The sequence below is a fragment of the Trichoplusia ni genome, chromosome 3 (genome assembly GCF_003590095.1).
Source record: "Trichoplusia ni isolate ovarian cell line Hi5 chromosome 3, tn1, whole genome shotgun sequence".
Taxonomy (NCBI): domain Eukaryota; kingdom Metazoa; phylum Arthropoda; class Insecta; order Lepidoptera; family Noctuidae; genus Trichoplusia; species Trichoplusia ni.
The window spans coordinates 15,611,140-15,631,880 of NC_039480.1; the positions used below are offsets into that span (position 1 = coordinate 15,611,140).

The 20,741-nt window shown below is 33.9% G+C and overlaps 1 protein-coding gene across 4 annotated transcripts in view; it reads left to right on the forward strand.

The window, feature by feature from the left end:
* The window catches only part of LOC113492110 (thrombospondin type-1 domain-containing protein 7A-like), an 83,644-nt gene that overhangs the window by 14,941 nt on the left and 47,962 nt on the right, over nt 1-20,741 (forward strand). For all 4 annotated transcript variants that reach the window (XM_026869424.1, XM_026869425.1, XM_026869426.1 and 1 more), the window contains exon 2: nt 14,477-14,578. In XM_026869424.1, the coding sequence (XP_026725225.1) occupies nt 14,482-14,578 (97 nt within the window). In that variant the 5' untranslated portion in view covers nt 14,477-14,481. The remainder of the gene's footprint in view (nt 1-14,476; nt 14,579-20,741) is intronic.

Genomic DNA, 20,741 nt, shown 5'->3' on the forward strand with positions numbered 1-20,741 from the left:
ACTTTTGGTGGCGTTTTTTGGTGGGTGCATTGTGAGCTGATACGGACGGAAAAGAACGAATTTATTGTTTACCATATCAATGAATGTGTGGATCTTTGCGTTGTTATAGTGTAACACACCTTCATTCATTAAAAGATGTGTATTTTTAGTTGTTATTATATTGATTACTAATTGTCTTAATCCACGGTTGGTTTACGTAGTGCCATCTAGTTTAATTGTTAGCTCTATTTCAATTTATTTTGAGATAGATACATACAAAACAACACGCTCGAGGTTGTGTACCATAATTAACATGTCTGCATTCAGTTCAGTTATAACTGCAAAACTAAGCGCAATCTTATCCACATTTTCACAAAACTACATGAATGAAAATCAAAACACACAAGCCAGCCTTTCCCATGAAACCCACAAGTCAGCTAGACAAAGTGTACAAAGGGCAGGGATTTCCCGTCGCAACATGAGCAAACGTGTTAAATACCTGCAAAGCTTGCTTTCAAATCTTTGACAACCCTACAGTGCAGAGATAAAGAATTTATTTACATTGCTTTAAACTAGTGTTTTGAGCGTTAGCGGTACATTTACATTTTGTAAGCATTCGTTCTTTGAGTACTTCGAATTATTGTCGCACTGCTTATTTTGGGACTCCTTTGTTAGGATACTTATTAGTTTTGAATAGTCAGAGAATAGAATATTGCAATTGCAATGCCATCTTTTCAGACTCTCTAGAAGTTTAATGATTTATGAACGTTGTTTTACGAACTTTGCCTATTTTTGATTGGGAAAGTACGTTAAACACCTTAAAACAAAAACTAGAGCATCTCAAAACAAATATATTAATTAACTTCACTACACTAATGTCTTCTAGTACTTCATCACGAGCACACCACAAAATAAAACTACCCAAGTCCCACCATACCCTACAACGTTCGACAACATGGCGCCGTACGCCACTGTTGCGCCAACATCCTGCACGATCGAGTGCCATCGAGTTCACGTTCATTATACGGAATTTTGCGTCGCACACAGGACTCGAGCGCACTCCACCGTCTCCAATGGGGCTCCACCTCGTGTGTCCCAGTTTTAAGCTAGGACTTGTGGCGAATGCAAGGGTGCTCAAATTCCTCTGATAATGACGACTTCATGAGCTGCATTTTGACTTATGTTTTAGGCAGCTTTGTAAAGCGCAGAACCGTAGTAACGTAATTCGGTTTTGATCTTTACTTCTCTTTGGTCTTTGGTTTTTCGGCGACTAGCAGAATTCATTGGTCTTGGGCTTATATAGATGGTAGTATTCCGGGTGAAATTTTATTTTCCTGGGGGAGTTAGTTTAAAAAGCTTAGATAGACAATTACCGTTAATAAATCCTTAAAGATTTTTTCTATTAAACTGAAGTAACTACCCTTACATAATTTAAAAACGAATAAATATATATATAAATATATTCACAAACGCAAAACCTCATAAACAAATGACTGGTTATACCTCATCTGGTTCTGTGTTAAAACTGCTAATTACTTCGAAATGACTGATGATCAATGTAGGTATAATAAAAGCGTTAATTAATGTCACGAATAAATTAATGGTCCTTTATGTAATGACGTAACACGCCATAAATATTAAATGTTGGACATCGACGTTAGTGCTCTCTCGGGATTACGTTTCAGTGATGGATAGCTATTTACAAATATATATATTATAAACATTTTTTACGCTTAACCTCCTTGGATATCCTAATAATATGTTTTAACATGACACACTTGTATAAATGTTGATAGAAGTAGTTCTCGTTTTGTTCGTACAAGTCCCCGTAGTTCTCGTTCTCTTGGTATACCGGGATAAAATATAAACTGTTTTAGTCTCTGATAATGTAGTTTCTTGTTTTTTTTTGTTTTGACCTGATAGCGTATCGAACAAACACATTCAAATACTCAAATATAAGTTATTTAATCGTAGATTTTTATACTTCAATCAACTGCTCAATACGCTTCGATACGCTTCGTTAACCTTTAGCAAAACTCAGATCAAAAAAAAATTAAACACGATGAATATTTAAATCGATATAGAATCTATATTTAGATTTTAATTTCAACTCCACCTGACTTTAATAAGGAATCGGATGTAACGTATAAGTTTCACCCCATTGAAGCCCGCCAGCCCTCCCGGCCCCGGCAGAGGGTATCGACAAGCTATATTAAAATGATACCTGATACCTCAGCTAAGTGACGAACTAAAGATGACGTGGCGTGTTAGGTTCTATAGATGATTACTTATTGTTTAATTTAGGTGTTATAGACGGATTTAAGTGGGCAAGAAAATCAAGAGTGTGACAATGGACATGGTGATAAAACTAATTTATACGAAGCGGCTTTCCTATCAGTATTTTAATTTAACTCCATCATAAAATAAAGACGTTATAACTCAAAAAAAAAACACTAAGACACCAAAACCCAAAAAAGTAATCGAAACTGAGAAAGTAACTGCTCAGCCGGTAGTAAAACTAAATAGTCAATTCCATTTTCTTTATTAATAAATTCCAGTTTTGTCCAATGTCTCTTTCACAAAAACCACAGAAATATTTCAGTAACTCATAGTATAACAAAATATACCTACATAACCTACCTTACCTACCTATAAATTAACAGGTTAAAGAAAAACTCCGTAACAAGTTTTGTAGTCAACACAGGTATGAAACAGTCTCCAACTTACATACTTAAAGTTTCCCTTTCCTAACTAAATTAGTCTACAGTCGTAAAAGTTCCGTCATCGTAGTAAAACTAAGAACTAAGCTGAACTCGATAAAGGTAACTTGAAGAAACACGGAGGCAAAGTCTCGGGGGCCAGCAGTTTTACAGCAAGAATTCGCTGAGCGCACTCAAATCTCAAAGTAAAGCTTAACTTGAAACATCTAAGAGTTTTGTATCCAATGCTGTTCGAAGATGCAATATTAAGTGGAACCTCGAATAGTTTGGTATTTTTTAACTCTGCTAGGATCCTTTATACAATAAGAGAATGTTTCTAAAGTTGACATTAAAGACCTCTTGTCAGATAAATTAGGTAAAAATTACAAGACTACGTACTTAATAAGCCTTCTGCAAAATCTATCACTAGTTCATCCTAAAAATCAATAGTTTGACAACCGATATTCAAAGTCAAACATAAACAGTCAAAGGTCTTAAAACTTTGATAGCAAGTTTAACATAACTCTAACGTCTCTATTTAGTCAGATATTAACATGAATAATAGAGGGTATAGACACTGTTATATCTTAGTATACGAAACTAATAGAAAACTTTAAAACAACGAGAATGGCATTACGTTTCGACAAGTGACGTGGCTTTGACTTGTCAACTTGATATACATACTCGTATGAGCGATTCTTCAGGTCAGCGTAGTGTCACTTGTCAACTGGCCCAGAGAATCAAGATGGCGGCCTTGAGAAATGTCAAACAGTCAAACTAAGAACTCTTTAGTACTAAAGGCGAGTAAGTTTAAACAACTTCATATTTAGCAAACAAAGTGCCTCGGATTCTCTCCGTCCTCAACCTCATGTATTTTTGATTCGATTCACGAACATCTGTGCGCGACGACTTGTATCGCATGCTCCGAGATTCTCTACAAAAATATGAGTTGGAAATCTTTCGTAAAGGAATTTATTTATAGAAATATTTTATTTAAATCTTATTGTGAGGTCTGTGATATTTTTAAGAAAGAATGCGAAACTTTTGGTATGCGAACACTAGTGAACTTTCAATGTTCGAATATTGTAAAACCTATCTAAGAATACAATTTTGTAAAAAAAACATCAGCAAATCATTACAAGATCATAGTCATAATTGTGGAGAGGCCGATCATCATCAGTAACCAGAAGAGTCATCGAGGTAGATGTCCATGGGGATTCCCCAGCCTCAATAAAAACAAAGGCATAAGCCATCAATAAAAAAAACTATACAAACCACAAAACTTAATTACCGCAAGTAGCAGAAGAGAATAAATTCAGTTGTTCCATCCGAGGATTATTCCATTATTTCTCCTGCAAACAAGACTAACACGGTTCTCAACGAAGTTATTAACCTGTTTTCCGACCATTGCTGGCGTAACTATAAATTAGTTTAGTGGCCCCTCAATTCCATCCCTTGTACTAGAAGCTGGTCCTAATGCCCGCACTGGAGGTCCTTTTGGCCCTGATTTATTGTTACTGCTTCGTTTAGTACTTTTTTTGCCGTTATGTGTCAGATATGGCCGTTTTTATTATCCGAACATTCATGTTTTTATCGTTTAAGTAAAATTGGGTATTAATATGGGAGTTGTGCAAATTGTTTTAACTCTTGATACCACGTCTGTACGACCTTAATACATTATCTGTTTTTGTCTGGTAAGACTACTGCATAATTCTACCTTCAGCCTTGTAAGTTTTACATAAAAGACGGAATTTCTCGTTTACGTTTTCTTGGTTTTATACCATGTACCCAATTACAGAACCAAGGCTCTGCTGTCCATCCGCCTGCCACCAAGCTGCATTACATGGACCGCGATGGCTGATGTATTTATGTTGCCGGTTGCGGTCGTAAATATGATGGGAACCATTTTTTTTGCAAATTTGCTTTCATTTACCATATTTGTAAGAAACACTCACTGTCGTGAGTCCAACTCGCACTTTCAAAATCCGTCTGTTTTTATGCCTAATGAATAAAGTGTTTTTTGCTTTCACATAAAATCCTGTAGCTAGCATATTTATCAACATTTCAGACACAACGAATCCTATTCAAAAATAATTTCGGCCTGTTTCGTTCGGTCCTTTCGACCCATCCTTCTCTCTTTTGTCTTTGTTGGTCCTTGGATCTTAATCACCGTCTTTTTAATTAAACACGAGAATTCTTTCTTCTCTTTAGGGTGGAAATAAGAGTAAGAAAATAGAACGAAGATTATAAAAAGGCATTTTAAAAGACATGGGTATTTTTAATTATGTTCAAAAGCAGTTAAATTTAATGAGTAACGATGAAACTAAATGAGGTATGTTTAATCAAATTTGTTCGACGAAGCAAATTTCTTGAACGATGATTTTATTATCTTGTCACTCACAAAATCGAAAATGTCATTGCAGCTACTAAAGGACATTATTTTTGATCAACTTTAAGAACATACCCAATAATATTTTCAGGCTTTGGCTATACTTTTACTATCTCTAATAAAAATAACGCCAAATTCTATAATCTACCGCAAACAGTAACCCACAACAAACGCTAACTTACCGCAGTTATCTTTAACCATTCCGTTACTATCTAAAACCATTACCATAACTGATTTCAAACAACCGCCGCCGACCCAAACAAACAATAACTTGTCATAACAGAGTCCTTTAAGTTAATTCGTTAGGTTTCATTAATTACGCGACTCCCAGGACGAGAAGATTTTAATTAAACGCAAACATTTGGGACAAAAGGAGTGTCGTCACGTGAGATCACTAGTGTAATAGTCGCTGTTTAACGTACACTGTTGTGTTAGAATGTTCTGTGTTATGTCTGTATAAGACTGGGAATTTCCTTGCATTCAGTTATTTCTTGGTACTTAATTGCTATTTCGTTAATGTTCTATGTATGTGAAACTAATGCCATGTCAGTATCAGAGTGTTTAACAGCAGTACAGCAGACAGTTTTAACACACGAAAAACTCAATCTTGATTATAACTATAAAACACATTGTCTAAAATCTAGATGATTTTTATATAGAGAGACATGCATTTTCAATATTTGAGTCAAATAGAAGTAATAAAAAAATAGTAATCTAAACTTCTATATTAATCTATATCAATATATCTTCCTAATATTCCAGTTCAAAATATACTCTTACTTAACACCCATGTACATTCATACTACTCTAAAATAGCTTCAAATTCGTGACATTTTCGCTAACTGTTTCTGTGATATTCCGCGCACGGCACAGTATATGCTCACAATTGTGATTTCACTCGCTATTCTCTAATGAAAACTCAAAACTATTTGCAAGCTGTATTATTCCTATTCTGTAATTCCTAGTCTAGCATTCTTGTACTGATTAGTATCCTTATTAACTTAGTTGATGTAGTAACACTACCTACTTTATTAACGCTCTATTGTCTATTCGTTATTCTGTATTTCATGAACCCTGATAACTAAACAGTTGAAATTTTGAACAGGTGATGTAATCTGTTGCAAAAAGAAAACTCGAAACGTTCTGTTCTTACAGACAAAAATGTGATAGGTGAAGGTTTTTCACAAATTTCTCTGGTATCGTCTATCGTACTTATAAAATCCCCTCTCTGAAAATTACTAATTTAGGACTAAGAAACTAGTTAAAATAATTAAATTCATATTTCTACTAGACTAAATCTGGCTGGTGTATAAACAACACATATATTTAGCTATATTCGTGGGCAGTGGAAAACACATCGTTATCTAAAGTTACCTAATACTTGTTTAATTAAACTTGTTCTGGCTTGATACCGTGCCAAATTATTATCGGGTCGCCCTCGAGACCAAGGCTTCAGCCCCCCCCCCCTCGATCCTCACACACTCAGCTCACTCGAATGGGGAAGGTACTACTCACGGATGATTAACTTTAAATATGCTTTTAATCTTTTATGTGTAATGACTAATGAGGACTCGTAGAGATGTACTGTTTTGAATTGATTAAAACCTTCTTAGAACGTACCTCTTTGGTAAGCAGGGAGTACCAGGTTTATAAAAAAGTTTATGTCAGTTTGAATTGTTTTAGACTTTTGATTGTTATTTATTTAACAAGGACGAATGATTTACCTGCTTAATTATACATTTGTTTGGTAATGACTAGCGAAAATGGACTCATTACTACTAAACGGACAATATAAGATGCCAAATAGGTTGGTATGTCAAGAATTGGCAGTGACACTTGGCTGTAACTCGCACCGGCTGTCTGATCTCTATGCCAGAAAAAAAAAGTTTTACCCGACAGGTGTTTTTTTTTGTAAGGAACACATATGTTTCGGTCATAAGTAAATGTATTGACTATTTAAATAACAGTTGTCAATGTGCCACTGTGATGGTGTAATCGCGGAACGTAGCGTCTCGTTTCGACAGCCGCGGCGGTGGCAAAAGTCCTGCCTTAAAAGCCCATAAGCACATCGACATGATTTATGAGTGCATCTTTTTAGAAAGTAATCGAATCGACTTCACGTCTATGTAACTTGTTCTTCGATTTTCAAGACTTGGAGTCGAGGTGTATGTTAGGGGAACATTTTTTCTGCTCAATGATTTTGTATATTATATACTCGTGTTAAAAATAATCCTGTAAGCACCATAAATATCTTAAGTGTATCTATATATTAATACGTGATGCCAAAACTTTGTACCCCTTTTTACAAAAATTGCGAGGACGCAGGAGCATAAAATTTGGCACACTTATAGTTTATGTGCAGGAGAAGTGCAGAACGCTAATATTTTTCAATAATAATGCTTATAAAGTACATTAAATCAATAAATAAAACATTACCCACACTACCATGCATTTCACACACACATGTTTCTTTTATATTTAATTTTGTCCATAGACATAAAGTACTGACATTGACATTTCAAAAATATATATATTTGCCTATACATACTCTGTGGTCAAATGGTTTCTTTTGATTTTCATTTTGTGCATAGGCATAGAGTACTCAAAAAAGAGTTTTATTTACCTCATTTAATATAATTATTTTTTTAATAATAATGTTTAAAGTTATTCAAAGTTTTATTTGCCTCATTTAATATATAAAAAAAAAAGATTTTAATAATAATGCATAAAAATACATTAAATCAGTTAATAAAACATTATACTAACCAGCATGCATTTGACACACGCATACATACTCTGTGGGGTCTGTGGTCAAATTATTTCTTTTGTCTATTATAGACATAGTTGAAAAGTTTGTTTCCTGTAGTTTTATTGAATGTTTAAACTTTTAAAGTTATTTAAAGTTTTTTTATAATGTTTGAATATTACATTTTAATAATGTATATTAAGTCACTTACAATTTAAATTTATTATATGGTCGAATTTCGACCACTCGGCGACCACTAGTATTAATAAAGCAGGTATATTTTTAGGCAGACTAGACTAACAAATTAAAACCAAACGGAAATAACTGTTCTCTGAACCTGAACTTTAACTGTCGAAGTTTTATTTTAACTTTCTATATCTCTGTTTTATTATTGCCCGTTCAATGCTAAATGTATCGGTGACTTTTAAAAGTCAATTCTAAAGTGGAATGCATTTGCCAGATGTTGTTTTGTTTCTAGAAACGACTTACTATTTCGAAATCCAGATTTTTTTGAATATTGTTGGTTACGGAACCAGATAAACAATATGTTACTTGTGTTCTTTCTAAAATACTATCTAAATAGAACTATCAAATTACGGCCCTGATTTTTAAATGTAACGGACAATCATAAAAGGTCAACTTTATGTACCGATGATGCATCTCGAACATTTTTGACTGACATCACTTTCACAAAACAATACATATACCCCTCTTGCCAAACGCCATTCTATTTATTTATTTAATTAGGGACATAAACATTCTATAGTCTTTAGTTATTCTACTATCGTAAGCTACTATAAAGCCCAAATGTATGGAAATGACATTTCGTTTTGATAAGTCACGTGACTTTGGCTTGGCATGTCCATACATTCGATCGTTATTTACTCTCGGTACAAAAATAAAAGATTTTGAGAGTTTTAAACTATTCAAAAGAATATAAAGTAGTACCTATCTATAAAAAGCGCCATTATGACTACAAAGTACTTGACACTTGCCCACAAGATTGATACTGATCGTATCCAACAAACTTGTGACAAGTTAAGCCGGACTTATTTTCTTTTGTTTTAATAAGGAAGTCTTTAAAACTTTGTCTTTCAAATACGTCATACTGTCTTAAATTATTACTCTCTTCAAGTATTAAAGAAAATATAAATGGAGCAGGCCTTGTTGACCTACCGGACTGCTGTAAAGGTGCTTATAGTTCAAAATATAAAGCATGCGATATAAAGTTGTCTATACAAAATCAAAATCAAAATCAAAAAGTTTTTATTTCAAATAGGCCGTATCTCAGGCACTTTTAAAACGTTATATTACTGACTCTAGTTGCACAAAAAAGGTGTAGATACAGTTTCTGCACCACTCAATATTTTCGCAAATATAGTATTCACATAATGATAAGTATAACTGTAGTATTTTGCTTGCAAAGGAATATGTAATACGGGAGGCACAAAAAACAAAGTAGAAAGTCATTATGAGCGCTAAACATCCGATATATCAGAACTGTACACATTGGGACAGTGTCCGGGCGCCCAACCCTTATCAAACAGTTAATAATTGCCTCCCGGCGTTGCCTGCATAATGTTCAATTTGCACCATAAATAATAAAACTCGCAGATACTCGTAGTAATAAATGAACCGTACTTCGGATAGTTTGTAAAGATTAGAAAAGGATTCGTTGTAATGGCAAAATTGATGTATTAGTTGTTGACAATCAATGATAATAGTTAAATATTTTGTAAATGTAAATATAATTCAATGAATAAAAGTCATGAAAACATAATTGTGAAAGCTATTACAAACGCAAAACAGATATTAAAACGAGTTGAATATACATAATTTCAAACGGTGTAACTAGGCACCTCAGACAAGATCTAAAGGTAACACGTAGTGTGAACGAGATGCAAATATAAACGAAAGGTAAGCATAACAAAGACAGCGATACCTTCTAGCATTTTAATGCGTCTAGAAACATCATACAGTAATAAATTCACATTATTTTGTTAGGCTTAACAACAAACACTTTTACGAGTAAAATATGTTCTTTGTAAAGCCTCCTTAATAGCTAAATGTGTTTACATTGTTATTTCAAGGTTTAACGACAGCATTTAGGCCTTTCTTATTTACTTAACATTTCGTAAGACCTTCTGATAGTACTTAGTCGGATTATGAAACGTTACGACTATCGTTGTTCTGTTATTGAAGAGAGATAGTGCTAGCTGAGTCGTCTAGTTTTCTCTCTCTTGCCCTTCAACAATAGAAAATTTTATTTATGGTGTATTATTATTATATAAGCAAAACAGTGTCTATCCACATTGTTTGAATATATGAAAAGGTCATGATTTATGTTCTTTGAACAATTTTGTCAAATATCTTTTAAGTGAAGAAATCAAAGACGATATTTATAACCTTATAAAACGAGAATATTTTACTCAAATATAACTATAACACCGCAAAACACCAATTTCCTGAGCAAACTTAGATCATCGTCTATTTTCAATTGATTAATTTCCCTTTGACCAGTCACGTCATTTTTCCAACGAGTTCATAGCCAACTGAATCTTCACCATAAACAATAACTAAACTCTACCTTTAGTTACCTTAACTACACTTTCAAATAAAGAACTTTCAAAAAGCAAGAATTTCCGGTTCACTGGAACTCTCGTTTTTTTTTTAAGGGAACATTTCTACAAGTCACAGGAAAGTTTTTATTTCATTGTTCTTTTTAAATGAAGGTAGTATTGCGGATGCAAATGAAAGTGTAGCTTGTAGTTTTACTTAACTTGATTTTAGATATTTAGAAGTTAGGTTTTTCATAAAACCATTTTCAAAAACATACTTTTCAAATCTACCTATATCATAAAGCTTTATATAATAGTAATAAAAAACTTTTTATTATCAGGCTACCAAGGCCCATAGACAAATACCCCACAGGCTAACATAGATATTTTATACAATAGTTGTATATATGTACATACTAGCTGTTGCCCGCGACTTCGTCCCCGTGGGTAGAAAATATAAGTTATGATTTATACCCACCCTGTTTTTTTCACATTTTCCATTGTATCTCGCTCCTATAGTCGCAGCGTGATGGTTTATTTATAGCCTAAAGCCTTCCTCGATGAATGGTCTATTCAACACAAAAATAATTTTTCAATTTGGACCAGTAGTTCCTGAGATTAGCGCGTTCAAACAAACAAACAAACAAACAAACTCTTCAGCTTTATATATTAGTAAGTATAGATGTACAAACATAGTTTAATATTAAGTTAATAATCCTCCTTGCACTGTACCTTTTATACATATGTCTGGACAGTATAAAAAAATCATGAACATCAAGTAGCTCGTCAAAAAACGCAACACATTACCAAAATACGAGTTAAGGATGAAGCATTACAATTTTGATGAGCTATTACCTACGTCTGAAAATCTCAGGTGGGAAAAAGTGATGCATTACTTCAGATGTGAGAGAAAAATAAGAGGAAAAGAGATAGAGTGCTTCGCAAAATGTCTTTCACTTAAGTCACCTACTTCCGGATCCTTTCACGATGTCCTTTAGAAAGCATTTGCAAGTTTAATGGATCGGCCTGATGGGGAAAAACTTTGCTTTGGTCCTCCCCTAAATGTACGAAATGAGGGCACTTTAAATTATAAGGGACGCGTCGCCAAACTGACGGCTAATGTTAGTTCGTAGAAAGTTTTTTAATTATAGTGTTAAAGTCCGTAGCCAAACAAGAGTTCTGGAATTAGGTTAAAGTAAATATGAACACTGACAATAATTTCCTCATCCCAGAATATAAAAACTGAAATATATTTGATCTGAGATAAAAGAGATAGAGTCTAATTAAAAATAAGACTCAAAATTTTAAGTTACCTGCGCTGTCAAAATCGGTTTGATACCGAACGTGCGAATGGCTGCAAAACCTACATTTCCGCTACCAAAAATATTGAAATTCGAGAAGTGACATGTTTTGGACTTATCACCCAAACCGGGTGGACCTATTACTTGAAACAACAAAATTCATAAAAGCTAAAAATTCAATTGAAAATATTGCTGAGTCAGTGACAGTAGGCTCTGAGATGGGTCGAAAGGCGGTGTCTGGTGCGCGGCCTTTTGATAAAATAAATTAAAAAATTACCGAAGTCTTGCATTTTAAACAGGAATGCTTTATGAATAAATAATTTGCGATGAATAAGCGAAAGTAAGAGGAACACAAGCACATCTGATAGTGATACATAAAATGACTCGTAAGTGTATTTTTAATTGAATTTTAATCCTGAAAGCTTTGAATACATATATCTATTTTGTATATATTCAGCACACGATCCCATTTGAATGAAATTAGCTTTACCTCCGTAATTCAGGACAATCCTTCATTATAAATGCGAATAGAGTTCTAGTGAGGAAGTTTCTTCTTAGAAAGGCTTCACCTTGAGCTCAAGTACCACGACATCGTACTAACGTAATTACACAAATTAACTCTCAATTTGTTCCAGTAATGTTTTTAGTTTTAAAGCTTAATACTGTTCCATTCATTTGTCTGAAGATCGTAACATCGTCGTTTTAGATAAATTCATTTTTTACAAGTAATTTAAATTAGGAGTCATCACGTCACGTCACGTTAACAAGTACGAGTATTTTTTTTAATGAAATCAAAATATACCTTCAGCAAATTGCTTGAACAATATTTCAAATTAAGTTATTAGGCAGATACAAACATAGAGAGAAGCTAGGGGCCGGATAAAAACGTCTCATCTTGCGACATAAAAGGTGACCTCCCTTTGAGCGGCTCCACGTCCCTTCCTTTCTCCCCCCACTACCCCCCTCTGGCACAATGTGAGATGTTGTTTGAAAGTAGGGTACCGTTAAAAGAGTTACATTCAACGTATGCCGTGAGGGACCGGAATTGTTCCACATGACATCTGCTCCGCTTATTTTCGTGCATTTAGCACGTGCCCGCCATTTGCAGGACCGTTTTAATAAACGTTATTCTGTTTTTCCTGTTTAAGTACTGGGAAGGCCATTTGAGTTTCAGTTTATAGACTTTGTAGTTAGTTTTACTTTTTGGGAGATTGAAATTGAATTTCGGTTTTCGGGACTCTATTTTGGCAAGAATTAAGTTCATTAACCGAGAAATTGTTTTAAACTGTATTAGTTCATCATCTTTTTCTTGATATTATTTGCTTAAAAATAAAAATAAACCTAGTATTTACATACGTCTTGAGTCGAATGTTCCCTTTTCTCCTGACAGTACTTTATTAAACTAATAAACCCGAACTACGCCAAGCCCGTGTTACATTAAGCAACTAGTCATGTTTCGTACTTAATTAACTTCGCCAAGATTTTCAGCGAGGTCAAGTGAAACCACAATGATACTGGGTTTCACAGAAAAATTTTTCGGTAACAGTAAACAAAATTTACAACATTTCACTATAATATATATTATTTTGACATTTTATTATAGAAGTAGGTACAGTCAGTTATAAAAATACACGTATGCACTATAAACATACTATGCAGTTGTTAGTGTCAAATGACACTACCTATTCACGCGAATCGAATACGATCGGGATATTATTATTAGGATAGAAAATATAAATAACAAAGAGTGGTGAAAAATAGAATGAAATATGATAACTCATGACTGTTACCGCCTGTACGTATAATTGTGTACGAACCCTCTGTCAAGCTTTTTGCGAGGAAATTACGTTACTGATAAAGACACATGCGTATTACGTTCACATTATTTACGTCACAATTTTACGCTGTTTACGCCGATACGAGGTAACGAGATATTATAAATATGCGTGTATTTTACGTGTACATAACATAAATTTTATTTTCCTTATCAAAAAACTAAAAATTGAGACGCTGTCATCAACTTATTTTATTATAATGCTACTCCTAATTCGTGAAGGATGTGTTGCGTGTTATTTATAATTAATTCAATTATTGTGATAAATATCACCAACAAATATAACGTGATCCACAAAATCCAATTTTACAAGAGAGTTAGAAATATAAATTCCCATTTCAATGAATACGTGAGCCATTGCTTTGAACGTTGATGTACGTCTGTCGCGATGGCTTACAATACGAACACGGCATGTATGATATGTGTGTATGTAATATGTGTGTATGTATGAGATGATATATGAATACGGTCATTGAAGCTCGTCGCAACAGCCCGTAACAGAAAACGATCACTCATGTTTGTGGAACATCATTTTGTTTGATCCCTCCTGAAATTAACAGCTAAGATTGATGGTGAAGGGTTTAAACGAATTTGTTTTTTAAAGCTATATGTTATTGAGTTTTAAATATTCATATTGAATCAAGGATTTATTGTGTCTTTGTGCATGTTAATTGAATGTGTGTGAAACCCTCTGCGACACAAGGATTGATGCGGGAGTCGTTATTTAAAGAAATACTGAACAAAATATTGTTTTTGATTTACGCAATTATACATTATTTTAATTAATATTTTAGCATGGTTTATCAGCATGTTCACTATAAATACTGTCAATATACTTATATAACCAAATAATTTTAAACGTCATCTTAAAAATATATTATTTCTGTACGGTGTATAGTACACAGTACCGTGAAGCATATAATTATTTATTAGTATATTTTGTTTATGTAATTTACTTCATTTGTTCTAGGTACAATGTATCTGTCGTGGTGTGTGGTGGTGGCGGCCGCGCTCGCCTGCGCCGCCGCTGACGAGGCTTCCGACCCTGAGGGGCTGCTGGAGCCAGTACCTGGTGAGTTTAATTTTACCTTATGTAACTCAGTCGCCGCGGGAGGCCTAGGAAGCGGTGGCATGACGATCTTAACGCTTAACGCGCGGGCTGGTTCCATGAGGCCCAGGTCACAGAATCGTGGAAGGATTTATGGGAGGACTTTGCCCAATAGTGTAAAACAGTAGGGTAGATAAAAAACCTCAATCAACAAAAAATGCTAATATCATTGTGATAATAACCTCCATTGTTAAAAATCCCTTCATGATAATTAAATCTTATCTATATAGAAACGGCTAGTATCCAACAGTGAGATGCTTAGTCTTAAGATAGCCACCGAAAGTATTCAATTTGTATAAATTATTTTGTTGCCGACAATAATCATTTAGAAATAAATGCTACTAGGTAATCCCTTTATCGTATACTTGTAACTATAATACAACAAAACTCGACAATAAGATACAGCCCAAAATAAATAATCAATCTTGATATATAAATAATACTAAGGTCTATAAATAGCCTATCAGGTGAATATTTTTAGTACACGTTCTTTTCCCTTTGCAATAAGTTCTCACAATTGGCACGAGTATCGATCACTGGGCCTGACGTTTCAATAACATTGTTCTCCTGTAACTGTCCAACTGCATGGCACAAACCATTCTCTACGGAACGAGGATATCGATCACTTTGCTTGCTGACTGTGAGTTGGCCATTGTAAAACATTTTCTTTAAAGACATAGTTTTCTATCGTTTTTGTTAAAGCCTTAGTTAGTTTTATATACCAAAGCAAATTAATAAAATATATCCCATTACCCAAAACAAATAAACCACGTACAAGAAAATCCAAAGATTACTTCCTCAATAAAACCCAGCTTAATTATAACTCGTAGTCTCGTAGCGGTAACGTAGCACCCTACGACCGCTCGTAGCACGTCGTAGCACATAATTCTCCGTGCGGAGCCATTATTCTGGTTTCTATGTAGTCTGATAACACAGTTAAGCTGACAGTAGAGCGGCCATATTTAAAAATAAGCATAAAACGTGTAATAAGATAAGGCGTTTAATCTTTATGTTAATGTTAATAATATTATGTAGCCTGCAGGAAGTGCAATTTATAAGGCATTACAAATGTTACTAAGTTAATAAACTTTGATTCTTTTTCCTGAAAAATAAAAATGACCGATCGGAAAAAACGCAATGTTTTCAAAGACGTTTTTATGCAAGTAACCTGCAAATATATTTGTAAAATGGGTGGACGACTTAACCGCAATTAGCATTCATTTACTAATGCCATAATTATTCATAAGCGATAAATATGAAATGTCAAGAAACATGACCGATGACGATTGCCTTTAATTAAACCTTTCTTTTAATGAAGAGTTTTTAAATATACGTATTAACTTATATAACATAACATACCATATATGACATACACATTAATTTAAAATTGTATGTAGTACTGAAACAACGATTGCTTATGTTGCTTTACGGAAAGAATTTTTGACCATGGACAACAAAAACACAATTTTGCTTTTTAGGGACCGACATGCACATACATCCCTTACTGTCAGAATTCAAATATGGAATCCCATAAATTCAGCCGTAGCTTTTTTAATTCATAACTTTTTTATCCGCCTGCCGTGCCGGATACGCAAGTGCCACGCGCCGGACCGGAGCGACCACGATAAAACTATTTTTAATTAAAAAAACTGTTTAATATTCTCTGTGAAAAATGGCGCACAATGCTTGGCAGTTTTCTGAAGTAATTCTTCGTAAACATTCCTGCTTGGATTTAGATTAATTTTGTTGTATAACTGTTGAAGTTTTAATCTTCTTGTTAAAGTGCAAGATGCGGATTGCTGCTGCACGTTTTACTATCACACTTTTAGTTTTACACTGATATTAAAATATAAACATAAAAGTTCACACAATTATTTGTTAAATTAAAATTTACGGAATAATGTCAATATTAAAAACAATATTAAAGTACCAAATTAATTAATTAAAAGTCAACTTTCCCGTTGGAAATATATCCATTACAAAGTTAACCAGTATTTACAATGAAAAGCATCTTAACAATGACATCACTCGAAAAAAGTTACCGGATTTATGACCGCCATTACGTTTTCATTTTCCACGAATAAAAGCATCGAAAACCAACATTTTTGTGGCAGCGGGCAACCACGATAATAATTCATTTTTACAATCCTGCACCAGAGAATAAATGATAAATACACAGAACACAGAATCCGAAGTGATTTATATCTATGTTTAACATTAGCAGAACAAGGAACGTAATTCAATTAATATGGCCGCATTTCAAAATATTAAGCGGCTCTTAAACTTAAAAAGTACTCTAGTATAGTCGTGGTAAATCCATATCCAATAAATACACTTATTACTTACATAAAAAAGCATCATGATACCATTACACGAATCAATTTATCAAAATAAAAGCAGAACGCCAATAAAAGGAGGTCGATGCGATCAGCATTACACAACATACATAGTCTATGCCTGTATTATACAAAGAGTCTACACGTAAATTCAATCTTCCTTGATCCGGAGTATAGAGGCAGAATGCGTACGTTCCCTTGCCCCAAACACGTCATGTTATGTTACGACTAGAATAAAAATAAAATCGTGTCGCTCCGTACATACTTTTCGTGGTTAAGTGTTAAGCATAATAAAATGTTATGCCTTACTTTTTGAATGTTACGTTAACGTAAAAGTGAAATGTAGAGGCACTCATATTTTCAACTTAACGAAATTGGGTCATGCATACAGATTTCGTTTTCGGTAACTTAAACGAACAAACGCAAGCAAACAATGTCTAAATAAACCCGAATATGTGCAGTTTTCTATTTATTGTTTATACCATTAAAACAAAACAAAATGCGTTCCTTTGTTATGTCATAACAACAAGTCTTGACTAAGTTTAGCACTGGCTAAGTCACTACATATATTCGACTGAGTTTGTAATCCACTGCCCTGTCAAATCAATCAAATGCGCATATGATGTTAAGCCTCTCAATCCGTTACACACGTCAAATCAGAATATTATTTCATTGTACAATGCAGTACAAAAATCAATTCAGTTTTCTTCGTAAATAAACGAATTTAGAAATATTTTCAGCACTGCAGTTGTGTACGGAAAAATGTTTTCAAACCTTGATTTTGTGTTGTTACAAATATGACTGACGGGATTCACTTCAAATTCAAATTCACAAAAAAAACATCAGCTCTATTTCGGCATTTTTATAAAAGGTTGTTTCGATATGAATACGTGCATGCAATGTAACAATGTTCGCCGCACATGCGGATTACATGCGCGAGCCAAAGCGCGCCTACCGATCTGTACACACTACAACACTTTATGTGCTGGCACGCACCGTTACATAAACAGGACCCGAGGCATTACAAACAAGCTTACGTATGTAGTTCCGATGTACACTTTACCACACATTAACACGAACACTAAGATATAAATATGCACTCTGTTTACGAGTCATTAAGGTTCATTTTTGTGCCCCGTTATTTTAACAGCTGTGTGGTCAAGCGTACAGTCCGCAGATGGGCTTAACTTCGTTAAATCAATATTAACACATTTCGCGATGCAGGCTGTAAAGCAGAAATATTTTGCTTTTCCGATGTTTCATTATGTTTATTAGTAGCAAAGGGCTTAATAAACAATTTCAACTGTTTTCATACTCGATGCAAATTGCAGCGGTATTTATTTATTAATGTCGTAATATGGCTGAATTGATATTCTACTCGCCAGCATAATTGGAATGCGTAAAATTTCAGCTCACAAAACGTAAACATTATACAATATAATATAGACAAGATATGGAAACAATATAGTGTACTATCGCAATTTACCTTTATAAAAATATAAAATAATGCACCAAGCTTACAAGCGAAACGGCGCAAAACGAAAAGAGGTTAAAACAAAAACTTATTCCTTTCCCCTATCATAACAATAAGCCAAAGTTATGCATTAAACCAATACGCATAAAAGGTTTTCCAAAAAAGGTCGTACCGTCCGGGGTAAAATCAACGCCATGTCTCGATCGCCATATTTTGAGATCCCATGTTAATTCCACCTTTTCGAAGTCCCGCCCTAAGGCTAAACAGGGGCGGACAGCAATGGATGAAAGCGCCAATTTCCCCAAAGAATCAAATAATAAAATACAACTATATGTGTACGTATATTTCTTTACAAAATGGCGCCTGAAAATCTTCGATAACTAAACGTAGTAGTTACAACTCTCATGGGATGTCTGACCTAAATAAATAACGAGAATCTTGTGTATTATATTAAATTATTACTGCTCCTCTGCTGTTATATTTATATTTAGATGTGAGTTAATACTTTAATGTGAGGAAGTCGAAGCGTCTTATTACATGTTATTTTAACGTTTAACTGGCAAGAAAAACGTTCAATTAATACACTAGTATTTTATGTTCGTAAAGGAATTTTTGACAAACATGTATAGTAAGCCTCAATACAGCGACTATTTTCTGAAACTGATCGTAAAGGATGAAACTTAGATAAAAACTACAGACAAATCATTATTTTAATTAGTTTTACAGTTTTACAGACAGCTTTCAATAACAATTTCTATTAAAAAACTAGAGACCAAGAAATTTCTCTTTACCAGTAAGTAGAACCAGCAAACAGGTCTTGAAATACCTGTTAAAACATTTGCAGACACGTCGAAAGGTGTTGCAAACTGCTCGGAACAAGGAAAATTGATCGGACAACCGTGGTACGGACTTGCTTCGATGGCTAACATTGTATTAGTAACACTCCATCTTATTGTGAAATACTTTGACGTTGTTCATAACTTTAAAACAAGACACAATCTGATAGGTGCTTTTGTATTCTGCCAAAATTTAATCGTAATGTTTATGTTATTCTTTAGAATATCATTGGGTTTTCTGCGTACGTATATGTTACTGAAATCCTTAACGGCTAGACTGTTTTTTGTATGAGTTCGGGCGTTGCCTCAGAAGATTAAAAACCAGCCTGGCGGAACGAAGTTAGCTGGATCAGCTAATAGTTTCATAAATTATGGAAAAATATTTATTTGAAATGTCTTCAAATTGTAGAGCATATTTTTCAAAGGCTAAAACGTAAATTGTTCATTCCAACTTACATTTCACGACTATTTTTCAGTCACGACTCACTTCAACATTTTAAGTGGTCTCTCTTACAGACTTAACTAAGTAATCTCTTAACTTTAGCTACATTTTGAGCTCTAAAAATAGGTTATCCAATTTCTCTCAACTTAATTTTCTTCTTAATCAAAATTTACACGAAACATCGTAGAAAAATATTCTTTAAAATAATTCGCACGACGATATCGTGGACTTAAGAGTCAGTCTATGTAATGAGAATTATTTGTACGCAACTGAATATTGTACGTAGCAAACACTTGCTAAACTTATTTGAATTTAGAAGTGATCCAGCGTTATATTGGTTCGGATTCCTAAAATGGCTCTCCTCTCCAATGAACATTGAATTGAAACATATGAACGCACACACACATACGTACATATGTATATACTTACAAAGCTACAGAGTTCACGTGAGGTCAGTTAGAGTCCACTGATTTCCACTCGGCGCGATCCGAACATACCGAAATTCTCTCCATCCACATTCATCACAGTCTATTGAGTATACACATGTATACCCCTGTTAATTTAATTAAATTATTTATTATTAATAATAAAATTTATTTATTTCCAATAAGTGTATAACTGAATAAAATCTTGTGGCAATATAAGTAGAAGAGCAAGAAAACATATACAGAAACTATTTATTTGGTTAAATGAAAGGTACTTACATACGAAGTATAATATTTTAGGGCAATTTTTTCGATGAACAAGTTAACATTCATTGTATATAATTCAAATACATATTACTAGCTCATACACGTTTTACCTAAAAGCCTCGCTATAAAACCAGTTTTACGTAATGTATTTCATATTTTATTATTATGAACATACCCACCAGCTAAACTAATCTGAACCCATCTCGCAAATAATATTACCAGCACACACACACATCGCAATACGGCAGAATATTGTAATTTCATTTCGTAGACATGAACTATGAATGAGATTGCGATGAAAAAAGCTGTGCCGCTGTAAGTTATCATTATTGTTAGCCTCCATTCCC